The sequence below is a fragment of the Pelobates fuscus genome, chromosome 5 (genome assembly GCF_036172605.1).
Source record: "Pelobates fuscus isolate aPelFus1 chromosome 5, aPelFus1.pri, whole genome shotgun sequence".
Classification (NCBI taxonomy): Eukaryota; Metazoa; Chordata; class Amphibia; order Anura; family Pelobatidae; genus Pelobates; species Pelobates fuscus.
Window position 1 is genome coordinate 226,601,627 of NC_086321.1, and position 25,711 is coordinate 226,627,337.

The 25,711-nt window shown below is 42.8% G+C and overlaps 1 protein-coding gene across 4 annotated transcripts in view; it reads left to right on the forward strand.

The window, feature by feature from the left end:
* SMARCA2 (SWI/SNF related, matrix associated, actin dependent regulator of chromatin, subfamily a, member 2) overlaps positions 1–25,711 on the forward strand; it is a 209,013-nt gene that overhangs the window by 25,645 nt on the left and 157,657 nt on the right. For 2 of the 4 annotated variants that reach the window (XM_063455080.1, XM_063455082.1), the window contains exon 1: positions 2,785–3,007. The exons of 1 other annotated variant lie outside the window; for it this stretch is intronic. In XM_063455080.1, the coding sequence (XP_063311150.1) occupies positions 3,000–3,007 (8 nt within the window). In that variant the 5' untranslated portion in view covers positions 2,785–2,999. Of the gene's footprint in view, positions 1–2,784; positions 3,008–25,711 lie in introns of those variants that run through there. One more of the 4 variants, XM_063455083.1, reaches the window with a different exon arrangement.

Sequence of the window (25,711 nt, forward strand, 5' to 3'; positions counted from 1 at the left end):
CATTTATTGCACTTAAAGAATTCATGGAATTATTATTGTTGGAAACCAGAGATTGAGATGCCTGGTGTACAGCAACTGTCACTTTTGGATTCTTTGCATATTTTGCAAAGACCCCCCAAGGTGATATGCCTGCTTTTACAATGTTTGCCAGAGGGTCAAGCTAGATAGAGGTACACTTATCTGAAGCTGTCCCTTGGTATTATCATCTTAATCCTGGGGTCCATCTTCAGCTCCCGCTGCTTTATTTGTTTGAAGTTCCTATTTTGTCTTATGATCTCAGTTCTGTTTGAATTGTAATAGTTTCTAACACGTTCAATGAGTATATGTTTATGAAATACTGAATATTGACAGTGCTGCTATAAAGACAAATTACTATTATTAGAATTTAGTAAGTGCCTATATATTCCGCAACACTTTAAAATACTGTAAAAGGGGGAATGTAACAATAAAAAATGTTACCGGAACAATAGATTGAACATTATTGTCAATTTTATTACAGCAAAATTGTCATACACACCAACAACATAGCGTGCTTAAGAAAGAAGGACAGAGAGATAGGGGCACAAAACAAGGACTGTCCCTCCTAAACAGTGGCACTTTGGATGCATACATTATCTCACAAGTTGCCCAGGCATTGTACAGGTGGATGTAGCGTCTCTTTTAAGAAGGACACAAGATAAATGTTATTTATAAACCTAGCCATAGCCTGTCCTGTGTCCAGGTGGGGGCACAGCCTGCCGTGTGTCGAGGTAGGGGCACAACCTGACCTGTGTCCAGGTGGGGGCACAAATGGATGTGTCCAGGAGGGGGCACCGTCTGGTCTGTGTCAAGGTATGGGCACAGCCTGATCTGTGTCCAGGAGGGGGCACAGCCTGATCTGTGTCCAGGAGGGGGCACAGCCTGATCTGTGTCCAGGTGGGGGCACAGCCTGATCTGTGTCCAGGTGGGGGCACAGCCTGATCTGTGTCCAGGTGGGGGCACAGCCTGATCTGTGTCCAGGTGGGGGCACAGCCTGATCTGTGTCCAGGTGGGGGCACAGCCTGATCTGTGTCCAGGTGGGGGCACAGCCTGATCAGTGTCCAGGTGGGGACACAGCCTGATCAGTGTCCAGGTGGGGGCACAGCCTGATCAGTGTCCAGGTGGGGGCACAGCCTGATCAGTGTCCAGGTGGGGGCACAGCCTGATCAGTGTCCAGGTGGGGGCACAGCCTGATCAGTGTCCAGGTGGGGGCACAGCCTGATCAGTGTCCAGGTGGGGGCACAGCCTGATCAGTGTCCAGGTGGGGGGCACAGCCTGATCAGTGTCCAGGTGGGGGCACAGCCTGATCAGTGTCCAGGTGGGGGCACAGCCTGATCAGTGTCCAGGTCGGGGCACAGCCTGATCAGTGTCCAGGTGGGGGCACAGCCTGATCAGTGTTCAGGTGGGGGCACAGTCTGATCTGTGTTGATGTGGGGGTACAACCTGACAGTGTCAAAGTAGGGGCACAGCCTGATCTGTATTGACGTGGGGGTACAACCTGACCGTGTCAAAGTAGGGGCACAGCCTGATCTGTGTTGACGTGGGGGTACAACCTGACAGTGTCAAAGTAGGGGCACAGCCTGATCTGTGTTGACGTGGGGGTACAACCTGACAGTGTCAAAGTAGGGGCACAGCCTGATCTGTGTCCAGGCGGGGGCACATCCTGTACTGTGTCTAGGTATGGGGAACAGCCTGTCCTGTGTTGAAGTGGGGGAAAAAAACCTGCCTGTCTTATATGTTGGCACAGCCTGTCCTGTATAAGGTGTAGATGCAAAATGAAGTGGCTGTCCTGTATCAAGGCGTGGGTGCAGTGAATGCAGTGGCTGTCCTGTATCAAGCTCTGGGCGCAGTGAATGCAGTGGCTGTCCTGTATCAAGCTGTGGGTGCAGTGAATTCAGTGGCTGTCCTGTATCAAGCTGTGGGTGCAGTGGCTGTCCTGTAGCAAGCTGTGGGTGCAGTGAATGCAGTGGCTGTCCTGTAGCAAGCTGTGGGCGCAGTGAATGCAGTGGCTGTCCTGTAGCAAGCTGTGGGTGCAGTGAATGCAGTGGCTGTCCTGTATCAAGCTGTGGGTGCAGTGGCTGTCCTGTAGCAAGCTGTGGGCGCAGTGAATGCAGTGGCTGTCCTGTAGCAAGCTGTGGGTGCAGTGAATGCAGTGGCTGTCCTGTAGCAAGCTGTGGGTGCAGTGAATGCAGTGGCTGTCCTGTAGCAAGCAGTGGGTGCAGTGAATGCAGTGGCTGTCCTGTAGCAAGCTGTGGGTGCAGTGAATGCAGTGGCTGTCCTGTATCAAGCTCTGGGCGCAGTGAATGCAGTGGCTGTCCTGTATCAAGCTGTGGGTGCAGTGAATTCAGTGGCTGTCCTGTATCAAGCTGTGGGTGCAGTGGCTGTCCTGTAGCAAGCTGTGGGTGCAGTGAATGCAGTGGCTGTCCTGTAGCAAGCTGTGGGCGCAGTGAATGCAGTGGCTGTCCTGTAGCAAGCTGTGGGTGCAGTGAATGCAGTGGCTGTCCTGTATCAAGCTGTGGGTGCAGTGGCTGTCCTGTAGCAAGCTGTGGGCGCAGTGAATGCAGTGGCTGTCCTGTAGCAAGCTGTGGGTGCAGTGAATGCAGTGGCTGTCCTGTAGCAAGCTGTGGGTGCAGTGAATGCAGTGGCTGTCCTGTAGCAAGCAGTGGGTGCAGTGAATGCAGTGGCTGTCCTGTAGCAAGCTGTGGGTGCAGTGAATGCTCTGGCTGCTCTGTATCAAGCTGTGGGTGCAGTGAATGCAGTGACTACACACAGGGGGAAGGAGCAGGCCTGCACACACTGCCTGAGTTTGTGAGCCGGAGCTGAACCAGGAAGTGAGAGTTAGACACTCAGACATGTTTGATCACGATGACATGACGGAGGGGGGGAGGAGCACGAGCAGGGCCTGAAGCTGCTTTACTTCCACACTCGCAGGGGAAGGTTGCCTCACGCTTACCGCTGACCCCCCTCCAGCCCCGGATCTGATGAGCAGGTAGGCCGCGGCTGCTCTCCATGGGCCCCCGGTACACCGGGCACAGCGGGCACCGAGCGGGGGGGAAACTTTCCCAGAGAGGGGAGCGGAAACATGGCCCCTGCCGGCTGGGAGAGGGGCCGGTGTGGCCCCCGGGCTGGCATGGCACAAGGAGCGAGCACTGTGGCCGGTCTATAATGTGTCTCCCTGGCCATGGAGGCTCCTCCGCCACATCACTGCCAGCCAGCCAGGCAAGGGCCCCCCGGAAACCAGCAGGGGCCCCAGCTAGTTCACATAACTTCAGTAATATCGGGGGGGGGGTTACCGCTATAACGGGTGCTGTCAGTGGTTATGGTGTGTGACCCCTGGCACTGAGTTTATTTTAATGTCAGTCTGTGCTCGCAGTGTGAGATTTTCCTGCATGTGTGGGGGGTGCATTTCGTGTTTATCTCACAGTTGTTGGTGTGGGTGTCGGTTACTGAGTGCAGATACTCGGTGAAATGACTGATTAACTCCTTATGAGGTTTGTTTTTCGGTGAGGATGGGGGGGAGGGGTGTCTGGTAAAAGTAGTCCAGTCAGCCTTACAGTGTGGGAGATATTACTCTCCCCTGCAGCTGCCCCAAGTGATCTCTGGAGTCACATGTTGCATGCAGGCCATGAAGCAAGGCTGTATTTTAGATGGGAAGTAGCATGCCACAAGTAGATCACCAGTTGCTGTATGACTACAATTCCTATAATGCTTCACTACTGTAAATGAATCATGGGAAGTGTAGTTCTATTACATTTTCATAATCCCTGTTTTTAAATTCGGTATAAAAACAGATGAAGGTGATTTAACATTTTGTATATATTTTAAATTTATTATTATATCCCAAAGACATTTAGATGGGAAAAGAAACAAGGAATTACTTTGTCGGCATATTGTGAGTTTTAAAACACTGTAGTGATCATTATGTGAAAAAACAAACACTCAGAAAACACTGTGCTAGTGTTTGCAAGGGTCAGAGCAAAGCAAATTATTTGGCACTGGTATTCAAATCATATAAGATGATCTAGTTCATTCAAATTAATGTTTTAACTGTTTAAGAAAAAGTGTAGTAACCATATTCATGATGAAATTACGTAATATGTTTGATTTCCCACTCATGGTTAATGATCAGTACAGTACAACAAACTGTTAAAACTGTAATAGTGGTGTATTTCAGAAGCATGGTGTATTTAAAGAGTCTCTTAAGTCCCATTTCCTTGTGGGGCTACTAATACCGGAGTAGCTCTTGCAAGGCAAAATAATACGATTTGCAATTGGCCAATTCTGTTTCTATGGTACCAGGTCAGGTAGGGAAGATTAGGACCTGAGCCTTGGGCTCTGAGGAAGAGCTTCAGAGGTATTAGAAGAAGGCCATAATGGAAACGTGACTATAATTTATGCAATATCTTATACGTTTTTACGAATAGTGATGAGCTACTTTTTATTTATGTACTGCTGTGACAGCTTCTCTGTTAGTGCTTGATTTTCATTTTGCTTGGAAATACTATGAATACTGGTGTGCATTGATCCCCTGTTTAATTCCTTGTTTACTATGTGCAAGACCAATAAAATAGGATGAGCTTTAGAACTCTGAAAACTCTCTGAGGCTTTCTAGCTATTCATGTTGCTATTCATTTAACATGGACTGATCCGAGAATGTATTGTACATTAAATGTTCTGAAAAATAGTTCATGTAAGGATACATGGGTACTTTTTCAGCCAAGCCCTTGTGATTACACCAACAAATGATTGTTTATTAAAAATCTCATAATTAATCTATACTTCATTGATTCCATAGGAATACATAAAACAGCAGTGAGAAATGCAGTACGTTTATTTGCTTTCTGACCCACTGAGCACTACATAAAGGGGCACTATAATTACCAGAACAACTACAGCTGCTTAATGTAGTTGTTCTGGTGACTACTGCCTGTCTCTGCAGACATTTTAATGTCAACACTGCTTTTTCATAGTAAAGGCAGTGTTTACATTGCTGCCTAGGGACTCCTCCAGTGGCAGTCACTCAGACACGTTGTGCAGCACTGACATTCAGTGTGGATATCCTGAACGTTCCTCATAGAGTTGCATTGATTCAATGCATCTCTGTGAGGAGATTTTGATTGGCCAACACAGTGTTTTGCATGCGCAATTTCCCCCAATGCTTTCCTATGGCAAAGCATTGGCTGAGATTATCAAATCTGATGATCTCAGTCAAGGAGGTGAATCGGGGGACGGAGTCATGGGACCGGTGCGGCGCTCTAATAGGTATGTAAACTTACCTTTCAAACAGCTGACAAGGGGGTGGGGGCTAAACACTGCTCTCACAACTATAGTAACAGGAAAACATGTTTGTTTTCCTGTCACTATAGTGTCACTTTAAAGGGGCACCTTCTTCATCATAAGTTGTTATGGAGTCTGTAAGTCCTGGGTGCAGTCTTACGTGACTGGGTGAACTGTTTCCCCAAAGTTGTCTTCATGGTGCCCATCTGCTCAGCCTTCTACCACCTTCTTCGGCCCCTGGCACTCATATGAAAGCTTTTCCCTCAGGTGATGGATATAGTCTGATAGTTACCTGTTGCTTTGATTCTATTCTTGTTTTTGAGCATTTACCCCGTAAGCTAAAATATTGCCCAGCACCATAAAGACTTCATTGAGAGGAAGTTTTAATGGAGCCCAGAGTGATACATGGCCAGGGAGGTGGGGGGGGGAGGGGAGGGGGCTCTCATTCCCTGGTGGTCCAGCGGGTGAGCTGTGTAGGAGGGGGGCTGGCAGAGAGCTGTAAGTTACCTTTCCTGCAGCTCCTGCCAGCTCCCTTCTATCTCCTCTGGTCCGGTCAGCTCCACTGCAAGTCTCGCGGTGTGAGTGCCGCGCGGAGCGTTGCCACGGTAACCCGTGGCAACGCTCTGACCCCGCGGCTTTCATGAGACTTGCAGTGGAGGAGAAGGGAGCTGACAGGAGCTGCAGGAAAGGTAAGTTACAGCTCTCAGCCAGCCCCCAACAGGACCGCGCAGTCCTTGTCTGTATTATGGAAATGTAAGTTGCCATAATACAGACATTGACTCGAGTATAAGCCGAGTGGGGTTTTTTCAGCTCAAAAAATGTGCTGAAAAACTCGTCTTATACTCTAGTATATACGGTAATTCAATTTTTTTTTTTTTTTTTTTTTTAAATCATTCTTTAGCAGTTAAACACCAAGTGAAAACAAGCATCTATTTAATTATGCATTTTGTCCATTGGGGTATATCTTAAATATATCTCAAAAGCTGCAGGTCTTTTCTCAGAAGTCTTTGCAAGCTCTCCCCTTCTTCCCTAGCCCAGACTTTCTGTGGCTGTCCAATCACTGGTGTCCCAAATGCAGCTCACTCAGAAGTCTTTGCAAGCCTCTTGAATTTAGCTCTAACCAAACCAGAAAGTTACAGGACCTGTTGTCAGATTGGCAACCAGGGGTGTATAACAAGGTTAATTTTTAAAAGTTCTGATTTCTAATAAAATCTGCGCTTTATGTAAAATGGGAGGGGAGGGGGGGAGAAATCGGCAAGCTAAAGTGCTTAAGGGGTCTGGAGTGTTCCTTTAAGTTATAGCACAATTTGCTATTAACAATTTTTACTTTATAGTGTTCCGTTGAGATAAACGTAAAATCAAGACTGAGAGGTATGCAAAAAAAGAAAGCGCTCAGTTGCAAGTGGAATGCTCTAGTGCAGGCGTAGGCAACCTTCGGCACGCCAGATTTTTTGGGCTACACCTCCCGTGATGCTTTGCTAGCTTTATGCATGTCAGAGCATATGGAGGATGTAGTCCAAAACATCAGGAGTGCCAAAGGTTGCCTACCCCTGCGTCAAGTGCAAGACCATGTTTAGATTACTTTGAGAAAGGGCACTTTGCACCTGAGCTGTTTTGTTTTTGGTATACCTAAGACTTTTTGAGGCGAACCGCGTGTAGGATTCATACTCAGCAGGAAGTTAACTTTTTAAAAAATTTATTTACATTTTAGGTACTGCAGTCACCTACTCCAACCCTTTTTTGTAGGCAAGGCAGAGGTGGGGGTAAGAAGAACAACTCAAAACTCAATTTGCTGACTTATCAAGTCTAGGGTTTGCAAAACACACAGAAAATAAGTAAGCTCACGCCCAGGTGAGCTTTCATGTGAATGGCCATTGGAGTGATACTAAAAATAAAACTCCTGTTATTTAAATGTGCATATGGATTTGGGATAGTGTGCAAGATGATGTGTAATATAGATATTGCTGCTGCCCACGAGTAGTGGGAGTTTGAGCACACAACTTATTTTTGTATGATTATTATCGCTATAGCCTACAGTAGCGGTTATGTTGCCAGGAGTGCCTTGGTGCTGTCCTACAGTAAATATCTAAACTGTTTTGGTAGAGTTTGACCACTTACCTGCAGGCCAATTAGGCGGCCACCTATGGCGTTTCTTTAAAGGAAGCACCAGCAGTGGCTTTATTTCTCATTAGGCCGTCACTCTATCAATCAGGAATAATTTACAACATGCCGCTGGCCACGTTACCGGGCGCTAGGGAATACTTACATGGTAGTAGACTAGCTCCCGGTAGAACACTAGTCCGGGATTAACATTAGCCTGCAAAGCCAGGCTCCCCTCCCAGGCATGAGACATCATCTGCGGCAGAACAAGGGCGCATAATTTGCTTGCTCCCGTCTCTTGCTGTTTACATGGAGACAAGTGGGCAGGTGGATATCAGGAAATGGTGCTGAGAAAGGAAGTGTTGAGCCGAATGCAGCGTTAAGATGCCTGCAACGCAAAAACAGCAAAGTGATAGCTGTTACTGCAATGAAGGTATGAGGGTTAATGGTTCCTCGCAGTGTGTGTCAGTCTGCTTCAGTTAGTAAGTCGGCGTGTTTTTTTGTCTGCTTTGGTCAGTGTGTGTCAGTGTGAGTGTATCTCAGTCTGCATGGGTCAGTGTGTCAGTCTGCAAGGGTCAATATATGTGTGTGTGTTTGTCCTTATGGGTCAGTGAGTGTTGTATCTCAGTCTGCATGGGTCAGTGTATCAGCCTGCTTGGATCAGTGTGTGTGTATAAGTCAGTCTGCATGGGTCAGTGCGTGTGTGTATAAGTCAGTCTGCATGGGTCAGTGCGTGTGTGTATAAGTCAGTCTGCATGGGTCAGTGCGTGTGTGTATAAGTCAGTCTGCATGGGTCAGTGCGTGTGTGTATAAGTCAGTCTGCATGGGTCAGTGCGTGTGTGTATAAGTCAGTCTGCATGGGTCAGTGCGTGTGTGTATAAGTCAGTCTGCATGGGTCAGTGCGTGTGTGTATAAGTCAGTCTGCATGGGTCAGTGCGTGTGTGTATAAGTCAGTCTGCATGGGTCAGTGCGTGTGTGTATAAGTCAGTCTGCATGGGTCAGTGCGTGTGTGTATAAGTCAGTCTGCATGGGTCAGTGCGTGTGTGTATAAGTCAGTCTGCATGGGTCAGTGCGTGTGTGTATAAGTCAGTCTGCATGGGTCAGTGCGTGTGTGTATAAGTCAGTCTGCATGGGTCAGTGCGTGTGTGTATAAGTCAGTCTGCATGGGTCAGTGCGTGTGTGTATAAGTCAGTCTGCATGGGTCAGTGCGTGTGTGTATAAGTCAATAAGTAAGTGAGTGCTTGTGTGTGTGTGTGTCAGTCTGCATGGGTCAGTTCATGTGTGACAGTCTGCATGGGTCAGTGCGTGTGTGTCACTCAGTTGGCATGGATCAGTGTGTGTGTCAGTTGGCACGAGTGGGTGGAGTGGTGGAGTGACTGGGACGGCCAAACTTATTATGCCTAGAGCAGCAAAAATCCTTGCACCGGCCCTGCTTACCTCGGTCCCGCCAGGTGCTGTGCCTAAAAGGAACACTTCATTAATAAATACAACTTATTTTGAGAAAGTCTCTGAATACAACACAATCTGCCTTAGCTGAGATAATCACAATGGATGGTTTCTGGTCCAATCCAAAGCTTCTCATAGAGAAGCATTGGAGACCCCAAACACATGTGCGGCAATCGCTGTGTTCTGCTAATCATTGGTTTCAGTTCTTAACTATGAGAAGCATTACCTTCCCCTTTGAACTAACATTCTTAGCGAGTGAAGAATTATAATTTTTTCTGTCTCTGTTCAGAATAATTATACTTCTTTCTCATTTAAAATATAATCACCCATACCTCCCTAGATTGAGTGGCAATATGGTGTATGGAGTGGGACTGAGGGTGTGCACACTTGAAAATGGTTGTCAGCTAAACTTGCGTGCACATCTAACAGCCTTGCAGGCAAGCTGTCCTACACCACTAAAGTTAGCTCACGTGCTGATTTTCATTGAAGTGTTCTTGTATGGGCTCAATGTCCTGAGTTCAGTTATGTATTGTGAAACTTTTTAATCCTCAAACTTTCCTGCTCTTCATGTAGGTCTAATTACTTTTCCCATGGATTCTTTTTGTATTTTGAAGGTAGTTTTGACCTGAAACGATAAGACAACATGGTTGGCAGGTATTGATTGTTATTGGCCAGATGATCACACAAATGCAGCTTACTGCTACTTTAGTATCCTATACACATATTAAATGTGCGCAGCAAGCAGTATTTTGAAAAATACGCAGTAATTGATGTGCAGATCTGAACCAAAACAAAACCTAGAATGTGCGCTATATGTCTGTTCATCCATAATTTACCTGTTTCATATTAAGTGCACCCAGATTTATATATCATTTTGTTTAAGAGAAACATGGCTTTTTTTATTTCACTTCAAATATTATATATGAAACATAATTTAATACGAAAAAAGGTTTGAGAAATTAAGAAATATGTTATTTTTCTTAGTTCTGCGTGGCAATTTAACTGTGAATGTCATAATACTTTGCACTTTTACTGCAATAAAACACATATATGTATTCTGTGATGTTCCACGAGTACCATGATGCCCCCCATGTACAGGTTTTATGGAGTTTTGGAAAGTTGCATGATCAAATATATTTATCAAAATACGCTTAGAATGAAATTTTATATATATATGTATGTATATGTATATATATATATATATATATATATGTGTGTGTGTGTATGTATATATTATATAAATTTGTTGATTTCGATATTAGGGGACCTGCCTGACATTCCAGGGCAGCCCCCCTGCAGCCAGACTAGTCATGTGATTGTGATGCCATCATGATCACATGACTTGGTTCGGCTGGATAGGCTGCAGAGGGACTGCATGGCCGCTACGGTAATGCGGGCTGGTTATGGAGCGCCAGATTGTTAGCGCATGCTATGCCACCCTAATGGCGTTCAAGCCCTTGTTTTGTAGGGTGGCATAGCTTGCACTAACGTCAAGAAGGGGTTAAAATTAATTGCATTGTCATGGGGTTGTTGACCATATGGACATTGTGTGTGACATGAGTTTACATTCAAAAATACTATTAACCCCTTAAGGACCGGACTGTTTTTGCGATGTTGTACATTTGCGACCAGGCATCTTTTTACACTTTTGTGGTGTTTGTGTTTAGCTGTAATTTTCTGCTCTCTCATTTATTGTTCACATACAAATTAAATATTGTTTTTTTCAGGACAAAAGGGGCTTTCTTTACATACCATTATTTATGTAATCTCATGTAATTTAATTTAAAAAAAAATGAAAAAATATGATGACAAATTTGAAAAAAATAAGTTTTTTGACTTTTATGTGAAAAATCTTTTACTCATCTACAAAAGCGAATAAAAAAAACTGCTAAATTGATTCAAAATGTTGTCCTGAGTTTAAAAATACCCAGTGTTTACATGCTTTTTGCTATTTTTTTGCATGTTATAGGGCTATAAGTACAAGTAGGATATTGCGGTTTCAAAACATACATTTTTAAAATGTATCAATAGGGACATTGTAACACTATTATCTGTCATAAATCTCTGAATACCACCCCACATGTACATATTTTTTTTAAAAGTAGATAACCCAGGGTATTCAATATGGGGTATGTCCAGACTTTTTTAGTAGCCACTTAGTCGCAAACACTGGCCAAAGTTAGTGTTCATATTTGTTTGTGTGTGTAAAAAAGTAAAAAAACTAAATTGAACGCTAATTTTGGCCAGTGTTTGTGACTAAGTGGTTACTAAAAAAGACTGGACATACCCCATTTGCAATACCTTGGGTTGTCTTCTTTTGCAAATGGTATGCCATCATGGGGGTAATTCTCATTCCTGGGCTACCATACGCTCTCAAAGGCAACGTAACCAACCTGGCCATTTTCAATGTAAAAATATTTGACCCTGTAACTTTCAAATACGCTATAAAACCTGTACATGGGGGGTACTGTTATACTCAGGAGACTTTGCTGAACACAAATATTAGTGTTTCAAAACTGGAAAATGTATCACAACAATTATATCATCAGTAAAAGTGCTGTTTGTGTGTGAAAAATGCAAAAAAAGTCACTTTCACTGACAATATCATCGCTGTGATATGTTTTACTGTTTTGAATCACTAATATTTGTATTCAGCGAAGTCTCCCGAGTAAAACCGTACCCCCCCATGTACAGGTTTTAGGGTGTCGTAGAACGTCACAGGGTAAAATACAGTGCTAGCAAATAAAATTCTCTGGACTTTCAACCTTGGTTTGCAGGCAGGTCCCTCAAATTGCAATCAATAAAATTACTTTATGTACAAATATTACATAAATACGTAGAATTTAAATATATATGCATATTTATATATTTGAAGTCTACGTGTATATTTATATAATTATTTATGTAATTTTGTATATGGACATATGTATATTTCGTATTCTTTTTATTTATTTATATATACATAGATATATATATACAATTTCATTCTAAGTGTATTTTCATATAAATATATATAAATATCAAAATACAGTTAGAATAAAATTTCGTATATAGATATATAATTTTTCATTTTTTTATAATTTTTACATTTTTTATTTAATTAAAATTACTCATGATTTGTATTTTATAATAATATATATACAATATATATATAGTTATTATATATATGATATATATACGTGTGTAATTTAATTATAAGTGTATTTTTCTATTCATATATGTACATATTAATATAAAAATACACTTAGCATGACATTATATATATATATATATATATATATATATATATATATATATATATATATAAATACACATATATAATTTTTTTTTTTTTTATACATTAAAATTAACTTAATTTTTTTTTAAATGATTTTACAGTTGCAGGGAGACTGCCTGTCAGCACAGACAGTCCCACTGCAGGCAGACACATGAACACCTATTGTGACCATGTGGTCGCTTTGTTGAGCGATCACATGGCCACAGGGGTCCTAATCCGCCATGGGGAGACTGTCTGCAGCCCAGACAATCTCCCCACACCGGGAGCACCGCCAATCGCCGCCGGGGGAACTACGGCGATCTGGTAAGTAACTAAGACCGTTAGGATGGTTCAGGACCGTCAGCGGTCGGCAAGGCAAAAATGCCGATGACGGTCCTGAACCGTCCTCGGTCCTGAAGGGGTTAAAGTGATACTATAAGCTTTAAAACACATTTTTATGAAATGTTTTGGAAGGTTGTGCAATCACAGTCAGTGAGGTGTGTCTAGGGCTGCATAAGCTAAGTGATTTAACTCCTAAATGGCAGATAATTGAGCAGTGAGACAGCAAGGCATTATCTATACACTAAAACTGCTTCAGTAAGCTAAAGTTGTTTTGGCGCCTCTAGTGTCCATTTAAAGAGATGTAATTGTTATTCTTTTATATATGTGTGTGTGTGTGTGTGTGTGTGTGTGTGTGTGTGTGTGTGTGTGTGTGTATATATATATATATATATATATATATTTTTTTTTTGATAGTGACCTGTTGCATGAAGATCTTACTGTCAGTTATGCCATTTATATACCGTAATCAACATTATATTATTGTTGATTTGTCAAAGTTGGGTTGCAGTGCAAATTTCCCTCCTTATTTTGCTGCAGAGACTATCCAACAAACTCCCAATTACGGTACCAAAAAAATAAATAAAAACATGTATTTTAAACCTTGGGAACATTTTATTGCAATGAATTCCTTCTGTTCCCAAAAAGAGTCCAAAGTGGCTCTTTTAGTGCAAATCTCTAGTTCAATTGCCAGTCATGTTTAACCCCTTAAGGACACATGACATGTCTGACACGTCATGATTCCCTTTTATTCCAGAAGTTTGGTCCTTAAGGGGTTAAAGGAGCACTGCATTAATCCCTTAAGGACCAAACTTCTGGAATAAAAGGGAATCATGACATGTCACACATGTCATGTGTCCTTAAGGGGTTTAAAAAAAAAAAAAAAAATAAAAAAAAAATCTTCCTTTCAGTCATTTAGAATTTTCTTACATTTGCTTTTGGGTCATATGAAAAACCTAGCTAACAGCTGCAGAACTAATTTCTGTTTAAGTTTCTCTTTGTCAAACACAGACATTGTCCAATCAGAGTCTTCTCAGTTAAAAGCCTTGCAGACAAATTGCACTTGCATGTGACTGACCAATCATTTAATAAACTCTATTACAATTACTTTACAAGTGTTTGAAGGGCATGTACTGAAACCAGTTCAGTAGCCCACTTCTGAAAGAATTACTTGGCAAATAGTTATTTAATCACTAAAGAACAAAGACAGGATAATATGTGTGCCATATGGTTATAAAATAGTTCATCTTGCTTCATACAATGACAACAAAGAAACAAAATCAGGTTTACAGAATATTTTTTTCTTCTGCTTTGTTAAATCAGCAAAAATGTTAGTTATTTGAATTAAAGGGACACTATAGTCACCAGAACAACTACAGCTTATTGAATTTGTCCTGGTGAGTAGAATCATTACCTTCAGGCTTTTTGCTGTAAACACTGTCTTTTCAGAGAAAATGCAGTGTTTACATTACAGCCTAGTGATAACTTCACTGGCCACTCCTTGGACAGCTGTTAGAGATCCTTCCTGGGTCATGGCTGCCTAAAATGCATCCAAACATTCAGTGTCTCCTCCCTCTGCATGCAGACACTGAACTTTTCTAATAGATATTCATTGATTCAATTCATCTCTATTTGACCAGGGCTGTGTTTGAATCATGCTGGCTCTGCCCCTGATCTGCCTCTTTGTCAGTTTCAACCAATCCTATGGGGAAGCATTGTGATTGGATTAGGCTACCACGTCTGCTGATGTCAGCAGGCAGTGGGCAGGTCTAAAGGAAACAGGGACAAAGCTTTCAACTCCAGACTTGAATACAAGTAAGATTTACTATTTTTACTATTTTTAGGGAGGCATGAGGGGGCCAGGGGGTTAGATGGTGGTTTTAACCCTGTAGGCTTTGGAATACATGTTTGTGTTCCTGACCCTATAGTGTTCCTTTAAAGCATGGAATAATATCATCAAACACTGTGCTGTCGTGTGTTTTTGCCTGAAGGTTACTGAACAGGAATTTTGTCGAACCTGACAAGGGAATTGCTGATTTCAAGGCCAGAATAGCTGAATTGGTCTAATTCACTGACTTGTGTTTACAGCTTGACTTATTTAGTCATTGATGTCGGTTCTAAACAATTTCTGTTTTCGTTAATAAATCCTTGTATTCTTGCCCATGTCTGGAATTGCATCTATTCAGAATAAATAGCATACAGGTTTGATTTAACACTGTAAAAGGCAGAACATGCAAGTTATGTCACCTTTATATAAATATTTGAACTTCCCATATTGCACTGCTTAGTTTAAGAACTATTCCTAAGCTGTCATTACTGATTCTTTAACAGTAACACATAGTAATATTTTGCACTGCTGTAATGCAATGAACAGTATCAATGGACAATTCAAAAGCCTTGGTAAAATGTGATCCTTTCTAATATGACCCATGTGATTGTGATAATCTAGTCTAGATCTATACCTATGCAACTACACCCCTGTACATTTAGTCATTTAACACTGTATCTGTGTGTGGTATATTATGGAGAGGTTTGTTTTCCTGGCACTGTAGTGGTCTTTTAAGCCTGTTCTTTCTTAAACTCTCTTTCAGAAACAGAATTCGCCTGTTTAAAGTCGCCTGTGTGAATTCGCCGGAAAATGTAGAATTTTGCCCCGAATCTAATGCGCATTCATATTTGGAAACTTTATTTTCCAAAAAAGGTCCGAATTAGATTTGAGTAAATACCGTATATTTCATGTAGAAATTAATATATCAGTGGGCATGTGCAACTAATTTAGATCTGTTCATTAGAACTGTTAGTTATTTTTTTCCATCTTAATTATAGGATCCAAGAGCTTAATTTGTGTAATACATAATGGTGCACTACAGTGTTGTTTTTCCAATATCCTTTTCCTTGGCATGGCATGGGGGCTCCCAGAGAGGCAGTTTAATGAAAGAAGCATTGTAAAAACAACTCTGTTTTATAGCATAGGGTATTTTCATCCCAGAGCCAGCAATTCACAGAATTCTCCAGGCACCATGGGTTTCAAAGTCAATTTTGAATTGTTTTTTTTTTTTTTTTGTACTTTATTGTAAATGTTTTCTAGAGATCTATCTACTACATAATATATATGCAACGAGCTCTTAGTTTGTGTTTATGTCTACATAGAATCTACAGGTAATAATTTCTATAGCCAGTGTTAGTAAGGATTCTAAAAAGGAGATTGCATTCAGTGTAATATGTAGGTTAGGTTAGATAGTTATGTATTTATTATTATTTTCTTCCTTCAATCATTTTTAGGTACTTGGTTTTTATTGTTTAGAACTATTATCTTGTCTCCGTGAGGCCACCATTTTGCCCTCCCTCCCTCCCCACCTTTAGAATAATCAGATTTTTTTTCATGTACAACTATACATGATGTCATTACTTTGGTTGCGCATAGTTCTTGTTCAGCTGACTTTGCATATGAAATAAGCTAAAAAATGTTATAGAAGGTTAAGAGAAAATTTCAAACACCATAACCACTACATCATATTTTTATCTTGCCATGAGATCAGGTGCATGGTTGAGTGCATGTGCATCATTTACCTTGATGCAGGATGCACTATGGGAAGAAGGCTGGCAGGCGGAGGCAGTATTATGGTATGTTGTGCTGGCAAAACCTTGGGTCCTGGCATTCATGTTACTTTGACACGTATCATTTACCTAGAGATTGTTGCAGACCACGTATACCCCTTCATGGCAATGGTATTCCCTGATGACAGTGGCCTCTTTCAGCAGGATTATGTTCATTGTTAAAGCGGCATTGTCATGCCGAACTTACCTTTCCTCAATCTCTTCCTCTTCTCCGCCTCTCTCAGGATCTGTTATTCTTTTCTTCCATTCTTCTTTAGTTTTCTTTAAAATTATAAGACAAAGTAGGGACTCTTTGCCTTATGGAGGATTCCTCCGCTTGACCAGCTCTGACCAGCGGAGGAGCAAAGTGTGCTTCATTTCCGCTGGTCAGAGCAATTTTCCCATGATCCCTAGCTTTCCTCCCAGTTCCCACAATACTTCCTGTCAGTATTGCCGAAAGTCCTGTCACTTAGACAGAACGCCGGCAAAACTGCCGAATTTCATCCTAACAGAATGAGAAGAGTTTCTCCATTGGTGTTAGGATGCAATTCGGTACTTTGTTCGTATCGGAATTTCATTCTAATGAATGAAACTCCGATCCTATTCATTGCTGTGGCTGCATCTTGCAGCCGCTTAGTAGATAACTCCCTAATTCCCACGGTATCAGGGAGCTATCTACTAAAAGGCTGAAAGACCTAAATTGGTCTTGAAGCCAAATGTACTAATACTAAGTAAAGATTACTTAGTATTAGTAAATAATATGCCCCTACTCGCTATACCGCGAGTAGGGGCATGTCTAGTAAGCAGTGAGCAGCCTGTGGCCTCCCCCCCTGGCCCCCACCCCTGCGCTGTGGGTGGGGGCCCTAATAAAATAATAAGGGGGGGGACCTACTGTCCTCCCCCCCTGGCCCCCACCCCTGCGCTGTGGGTGGGGGCCCTAATAAAATAATAAGGGGGGGGACCTACTGTCCTCCCCCCCCCCCCCTGGCCCCCACCCCTGCGCTGTGGGTGGGGGCCCTAATAAAATAATAAGGGGGGGGGACCTACTGTCCTCCCTCCCTGGCCCCCACCCCTGCGCGGTGGGTGGGGGCCCTAATAAAATAATAAGGGGGGGGACCTACTGTCCTCCCCCCCTGGCCCCCACCCCTGCGCTGTGGGTGGGGGCCCTAATAAAATAATAAGGGGGGGGGGGACCTACTGGCCCCCACCCCTGCGCGGTGGGTGGGGGCCCTAATAAAATAATAAGTGGGGGGGGACCTACTGTCCTCCCCCCCTGACCCCCACCCCTGCGCGGTGGGTGGGGGCCCTAATAAAATAATAAGGGGGGGGACCTACTGTCCTCCCCCCCCTGGCCCCCACCCCTGAGCGGTGGGTGGGGGCCCTAAATGAACCCCCCCCCCCATCAAGGTGACTAGGGGTCCCAAGCCCCTAGTCACCCCCCCCCCCCACCCAAAACATTCTATCCCCTACCTACCCCCCTCACCCTAAAAATAGTGAGGGGGGAATAAAATAACTAACCTGTAAAAAAAAAAAATTAAACTTACCATTTGACGTCTTCTTTTTTCTAAATTCTTCTTTCTTCAGCCCCCAAAAAAGCCAAATAAAAATCCATCATACCCGTCGCACTTTAAAAAAAAAAAAAAAAAACGAGCGCAAAAAAAAAATTAATCCATGTTCACTCATGGAGGGCACGCCGCGTACTGAGCTCCGCAGGGCGGGTCAAGGCTTATATAGCCTTGCCCCGCCCTGCAATTAGGCTTAGAACACACTGATTGGTTGGTTTAAGCCAATCAGAGTGCTCTGTGTCATTTTACACAGCGTGGGAAAATTCAAAAGAACTTTACCACGCTGTGTAAAATGACAGATCACTGTGATTGGATGGTTGTCAAGCCATCCAATCACAGTGCTCTGTGTCATTTTACACAGCGTGGGAAAATTCCAAAGAACTTTCCCACGCTTGTAAAATGACACAGAGCACTGTGATAGGATGGATTTCAAGCCATCCAATCACAGTGCTCTGTGTCATTTTACGAGCGTGGGAAAATTCCAAAGAACTTTCCCAAGCTTGTAAAATTACACAGAGCACTGTGATTGGATGGCTTGAAAACCATCCTATCACAGTGCTCTGTGTCATTTTACAAGCGTGGGAAAGTTCTTTGGAATTTTCCCACGCTTGTAAAATGACACAGAGCACTCTGATTGGCTTAAACCAACCAATCAGTGTGTTCTAAGCCTAATTGCAGGGCGGGGCAAGGCTATATAAGCCTTGACCCGCCCTGCGGAGCTCAGTACGCGGCGTGCCCTCCATGGGTGAACATGGATTAATTTTTTTTTTGCGCTCGGTTTTTTTTTTTGTTTTTTTTAAAGTGCGACGGGTATGATGGATTTTTATTTGGCCTTTTTGGGGGCTGAAGAAAGAAGAATTTAGAAAAAAGAAGACGTCAAATGGTAAGTTTAATAATTTTTTTTACAGGTTAGTTATTTTATTCCCCCCTCACTATTTTTAGGGTGAGGGGGGTAGGTAGGGGTTAGAATGTTTTGGGTGGGGGGGGGGTGACTAGGGGCTTGGGACCCCTAGTCACCTTGATGGGGGGGGGGGTTCATTTAGGGCCCCCACCCACCGCTCAGGGGTGGGGGCCAGGGGGGAGGACAGTAGGTCCCCCCCCTTATTGATTTATTAGGGCCCCCACCCACCGCGCAGGGGTGGGGGCCAGGGGGGAGGACAGTAGGTCCCCCCCCTATCTTTATTTAGGGCCCCCACCCACCGCTCAGGGGTGGGGGCCAGGGGGGAGGACAGTAGGTCCCCCCCCTTATTATTTTATTAGGGCCCCCACCCACCGCGCAGGGGTGGGGGCCAGGGGGGAGGACAGTAGGTCCCCCCCCCCTATCTTTATTTAGGGCCCCCACCCACCGCGCAGGGGTGGGGGCCAGGGGGGAGGACAGTAGGTCCCCCCCCCTATCTTTATTTAGGGCCCCCACCCAGCGCTCAGGGGTGGGGGCCAGGGGGGAGGACAGTAGGTCCCCCCCCTTATTATTTTATTAGGGCCCCCACCCACCGCGCAGAGGTGGGGGCCAGGGGGGGGAGGACAGTAGGTCCCCCCCCTTATTATTTTATTAGGGCCCCCACCCACCGCGCAGGGGTGGGGGCCGGGGGGGAGGACAGTAGGTCCCCCCCTTATTTTATTAGGGCCCCCACCCACCGCGCAGGGGTGGGGGCCGGGGGGGGGGAGGACAGTAGGTCCCCCCCCTTATTGTTTCATTAGGGCCCCCACCCACCACGCAGGAGTGGGGGCCGGGGGGAGGACAGTAGGTCCCCCCCCCTTATTGTTTTATTAGGGCCCCCACCCACCGCGCAGGGGTGGGGGCCGGGGGGGAGGACAGTAGGTCCCCCCCCCCCCTTATTACCATTTATGTTTTTACAGTGAGCAGCTCACTGTTTAGTGGACATGCCCCTACTCGCGGTATAGCGAGTAGGGGCATTGGGGAGATTTTAATCTCCCTTGTGCTATTATGGGGGTCATATTGACCCCCATAGAGTGAGGGGGGACCTGGGGGGCTTATGAAGTGGTGGGGAGCACAGCTCCCCACCGCTTCTGTCTTTACATATTACAAGGAGGGAGCTGCACGTCGGTAGCTCCCTCCTTGTAATAAACTGATCGAACAAACGAACACTGATACTCAGTGTTAGTTTGTTCGTCTGATTTTTTTCTATTCATTCATTCGTCTGTCTGATGAATGAATGAATAGGTGAAATTCCCGTTCGCATGTCCAGGTGTTTCACTGGGCATGTGCGGGAATCTCACAGTCTGTGTAGTGTGGGTAGATGACGTGTCCCACAGGGACTTCACCTACCCACACAAAGATGGCGGCGCCCTGAATAAAGATCGGGGCAGAAGATACAGATTTAAAAATAGGTAATCTGGGGGGCTTAGGGGCAAATTGGATGTAGTGGAGGGGGGTTAAAAAAAAAACGGGATTCGGCATGACAGTGCCGCTTTAAGGAATGGTTTGAAGAACATGGCAAAGAGTTCCCCAAATCTTAATCTGATTAACCCCTTCCCGTCGTTACGACGTTCTATGCCGTCACGCATTTAGTGGGCTTTAAAGCCGTTGCGACGGCATAGAACGCCGTAACGGCTTTAAGCCCTGGAGCGCCTGGGATACTTACCTTCCCGGCGCTCCGCTTCGGGAGGACTGCCTCACAGCCCAGGCAGCCCCCCCCACGGCAAATCAGGCCCCCGGGGGCCATGTGATCGCTCTCAAAGAGCGATCACATGGCCCCCTATAGCTGGCTGTGGATCTGCCAGCAGGGGGACTGTCTAAAATATTAGACAGTCCCCCTGCTGGTAGGGAGTGTAAAAAAAAAAATTAAACCTGTTCTAAAATAAAATAAATATTTATATATATATATATATATATATATTTAACGTCATACATAGTGTATTTTAATACTAATATAAGTACATATATTAGTATTAAAATACACTAAGAATGATGTTACATATATATAATATACATATATTATATATATAATATATACACATATATTACATATATATAAATACGTATAATTACAATAATAAATAAAATAATTAATAAAATATTGAAACAAAATTTAATATAAATTATATATCCATATGTAATTTCATTCTAACTGTATTTTGTTATTAATATTATATATATATATATATATATATATATATATATATATATATATATATAGGTAACAAAATACACTTAGAATGACATTCTATATATATCTATATATAAAATGCAAATAACCGCAAATATATATATATATATATATATATATATATATAGATATATAGATATATAGATATATAGATATAGATAAATACATATAATTACATAAAAGATTACATTAGTATACACGTAGAATTTAAATACCTATAAATGCATATATTAAAATTCTACGTGTATATTTAAGTCATCTTTTAACATAATTAGGTGATTTGATTGACATACCTGACAACACAGGGAGAAAGTGCAGAGAATTTAATTCCTGTAACTCTCCAAGACAACATAAAACCTGTACATGGGGGGTACTGTTTTACTCGGGAGACTTCGCTGAACTCACATATTAGTGTTTCAAATTGGTAAATTGTATTACAACGATGATATTTTAAGTAAAAGTGACGTTTTTTGCATTTTTTACAAACGAACGGCACTTTTATGGACTATATTATTGTTGTAATATGTTTCACTGTTTTAAAACACTAATATTTGTGTTTAGTGAAGTCTCCCGAGAATAACAGTACCCCCCATGTACAGGTTTCATGGTGTTTTGGAAAGTTAGAGAGTCACATATAAGGCTTGCATTTAATTTTTTTGACATTGAAATTTGGCAGATTGGTTATGTTGCCTTTGAGAGCGTATGGTAGCCCAGGAATGAGAATTACCCCCATGATGGCATACCATTTGCAAAAGTAGACAACCCAAGGTATTGCAAGTGGGGTATGTCCAGTCTTTCTTAGTAGCCACTTAGTCACAAACACTGGCCAAATATTCTTTTTTTGCTTTTTTAACACAAAAACAAATATGAACGCTAACTTTGGCCAGTGTTTGTGACTAAGTGGCTACTAAAGACTGGACATACCCCACTTGCAATACCTTTGGTTGTCTACTTTTTCAAATGGTATGCCATTATGATGGGGGTAATTCTCAATCCTGGGCTACCACACCATCTCAAAGGTAACATTACCAATCTGGCAAATTTCTATTTGAAAATGGAACGTTCTATATTTGACCCTGTAACTTTCCAAAACACCATAAAACCTGTTAATGGGGGGTACTGTTGTACTCGTGAGACATCGCTGATTACAAATATGTGCATTTTTGTGCAGTAAAACCTAACAGTATTATGACATTCACAGCTAAAATGTCAGACGGAAATACAAATTTAAAAAAAAAAATCTTATTTTCTCACATTTTTATTTTATTTTATTCATAATGAATTATGTTCCATATATGAATAGTTAATGATAAATTAAAGCCCCGTTTCTCCTGAACAAAATGATATATAATAAGTGTGGGTGCATATAATATGAAAGAGGGGAACTACGGGTGAACAGACATATAGCACAAATTCCAGTTTTTGTTTACGTTTTGTTTTGATCAGAACGTGCACTATTGACTCCGTCCTGAAGGGGTTAGGCATCTGTGGGATGTGCTTGAACAACAGATTCAATCTGTGGAGGCACCACCTCACAAATTGTAGAACCTAAAGGATCTGCACTTAATGTCTTTGTGCCAGATACCACAGGACACTTTAAGATCTTGTGGAGTCCATGCCTTTGACGCATAAGAACTGGTTTGGCAGCAAAATCCTACACAATATTAGGCAAGAGGTTTTAATGTTGTGGCAGATATACATAATGTATGTAGTACATTAAAATGATTTACAAGGCTTATTGTGATCCAAGTGCCACCACTTCTAGCTCACGTCATCTTTGTTATTGATCAACTTTTGTTATTGTCATTGTTACTTCTGGCAATATCTAAATGATTATCAGATATGGAGAATCATTTTGGGAAGTATTGCCATTCGGACAAATTAGGGATGATCAGCGATTCTGTGGAAAACTGATCCACCACATAAACTAATCCTAAAACAACCAAAACACCCAATGGTCGGTTGTTCATCATTATCGTCAACTATTTGCCTGCTGGTGGCACAAGCAGCCCCATGGGTAAATAGTTAACTGCCTGTGTGGATCACTGTGTCCTCAACGTTAGTACAAGGGAGGTTTTATACCACCTCATGCCACCACTTACCATAAAACCAGTGTCTGCTCACTGCAATAAAAAAAACTAGCAACTGGCCCGCTATTGCTGACCAGTCTCTAGTAACGTACACCCGTGGCCACCGGGTGTGGGCTCTAATAAATGGGTCACGGATCGGGGCTTTAATATTGATACATGGGAATATAAAATATCCCACCCATGTGCAGCGGAAGGGAGATCTCATATTGATATTTTGGGGAGGGACTAACTTTCCACCCCACCCCCAAGAAAAATACCCTTCTTAAAGGGACACTATAGGCACCTAGACAACTTCAGATCATTGAAGTGTTTTGGGTATATTGCCCTTAGTCCTGCATTGTAAAACTTTGCAGTTTTTGAGAATTTCTATTTATGCAGGACTTTAGGTCGCCTAACTGGCCCTGGACACCCTCACGCTCTGCATGAGGACATGCAGTGTCAGTGAAAGCCCCATAGAAAGCATTGATTCAATGATTTCATATGGGGATGGCCTAATGCACTCACAGTGCTCGCCACACATGCACATTCGCGCAGATTTGTTTTCCCAACTACTATAGTATCCATTTAAAACACTTATTCTTCAAAACTGGCATCATTAGAGCACATTGTACAATTATTTTGTATTATGTCTGTAATCATATTAAAATTCAAGTAATAGTCAAATATCAATATTGGCAGCTTTACTGGTGGACTTAATTGCCTAAATTTGTTGAATGAGCAGAGTTCATTGAGGTCAAGGGGCAATTAATGAACATATCTTTGCAATGGTCTTGTCATCACAGAGAACCTGTGACTGTTCTGGACTCTTAAAACAAACTTTGCACATGTGAATAATAACAGCACAATTCACTGCCAGGCCCTGATTTGTTAAATCCTATATTAGAGAAGTTTATATGTATATGTAATAGTTATAGACTTGCCAGTTTTGTCATTTATTGTTTCAAGCGGATTTTGTTCCTTAGAGAAATAATAAAATGATCAAAACATGAGGTATTTCAAAGCTATTCTGTATTCTGATTGGATTCTTTGTATACTTTTCGTTTTTGGCAGGTATTAATTTGGAGAAGTTTGTGTTCTGGTTTTCATCAGCCAGTATGTGTGGGTGGAGAGATGGGGGAAGGGTAACATAATTTTAAAAAAAACTAAAAACATTTTTCAAGCCTTACCTTTTGCTTTTCTGTAGCAGACTACAGTACAGTTTATGGGCAAACAATTTCCTCTTGTCTGCTGAAAAACTGAACATTTGTAAAGGACAAAACAGATGCAGGAAAAAAACATCTAATTGAAATTGAAACCATTTTTTTGAATTTTCATGCATGGTGTGTGAGTCACAGCCAGGGGAGGTGTGACTAGGGCTGCATAGACAGAAACAAAAGGGATTTAACTCCTTAATTGCAGTGAGTCTGCAGGATCATGATCTACACTAAAACTGCTTCCTTAAGCTAAAGTTGTTTTGGTGACTATAGTGTCCCTTTAGCTCTGTTAAAGGCAGAACAGAAAAGTTATGTCACCTTTATAAATATTTGAACTTCTCACATTGCACTGATTTGTTTAAAAACTATTTCTAAGCTGTCATTACTGGACAGATGAAGTGAATAACATTGATTATATTGTCAAGTGGTGGGAAATATTAAGCAGCAGGGGAACAGTCAATTCTTGAATTCCATGTGATGGAAGCAAGGCAATTGGGCAAGCAATAAGATTTGAGTGACTTTGACAAGAGACAAATAGTGATAGCTAGACAACCATATCCAATCTTGTGGGGTGTTCCTGATATGCAGTGGTTACTATCTACCAATAGTGGTGGAAGAAAGGCCAAACTGTGAACCGGTGTTGGATCATAAATGCCCAAGGTTCATTGATGCACGTGGAGAGCAAAGGCTAGCCTGTCTGGTCCGATCACACAGAAGAACTACTGTAGCTCAGATTACTGAAGAACTTAAAGGATCACTATAGTGTCAGGAAAACAAAGCAGTTTTCCTGACACTTTAGTGCCCTGAAGGTCCCCCTTCCGTGGCGCTGAAGGGGTTAAAACCCTTCATCCACTTACCTTAATCCTCACGACGTCACTGGAGCCGAATGCGCATGCGCGGCAAGTGCCGCGCGCGCATTCAAAGTGTCCATAGGAAAGCATTTCTCAATGCTTTCCTATTGACGCTCTGCGCGATGCAGGCGAAATTCGCCTCCAGTGTCGCAGATGTACCTCTAGTGGCTTTCCGGAAGTGGCTGGATTAACCCCAAATGTAAACACTGCTATGTTTACATGTGAAGGGTTAAAACCTGAGGGACCTGGCACCCAGACCACTTCATTGAGCTGAAGTGGTCTGGGTGACTAGTGTCCCTTTAATGCTGGCCATAATACAAAGGTGTCAGAACATACAGTGCATCAGTTTTCTGCGTATGCGGCTGCGTAGCCGCAGACCGGTCAGAGTGCCATGGTAACCCATGTCCACCACTGAAAGTGCCTTTAACCCCTTAAAACCAGAGGGCGTACTATTACGCCCTATTCTAAGCGGCTCTAAACGCTGCAGGACGTAATAGTACGCCCTCACGGTTTTTCTTACCCAGTGCCGGTGATCGCGGTCGGGGCACTCACCAGGGAGTCCCCCGCGGCGGATCCTGCCTCCTCCGGCCCCCCCCCGGCCATGTGAGAGTGTGGTCCTTGCGAGGATCTCACAATCACATGGCCGGGTTAGCTGGCTGCCTGTAATGACAGTCCCCCTGCTGGCTGGAAATGAAATAAAATAAAGTTAAAATCAGTGTTAAAAGAAATAAAAAAAAATTATATACTTGGAATATAAATATATATATATATATATATATATATATATATACATACACATACACTGTCTAGGTGTATTTTACTATTAAAATATATAATATAATATTATATAT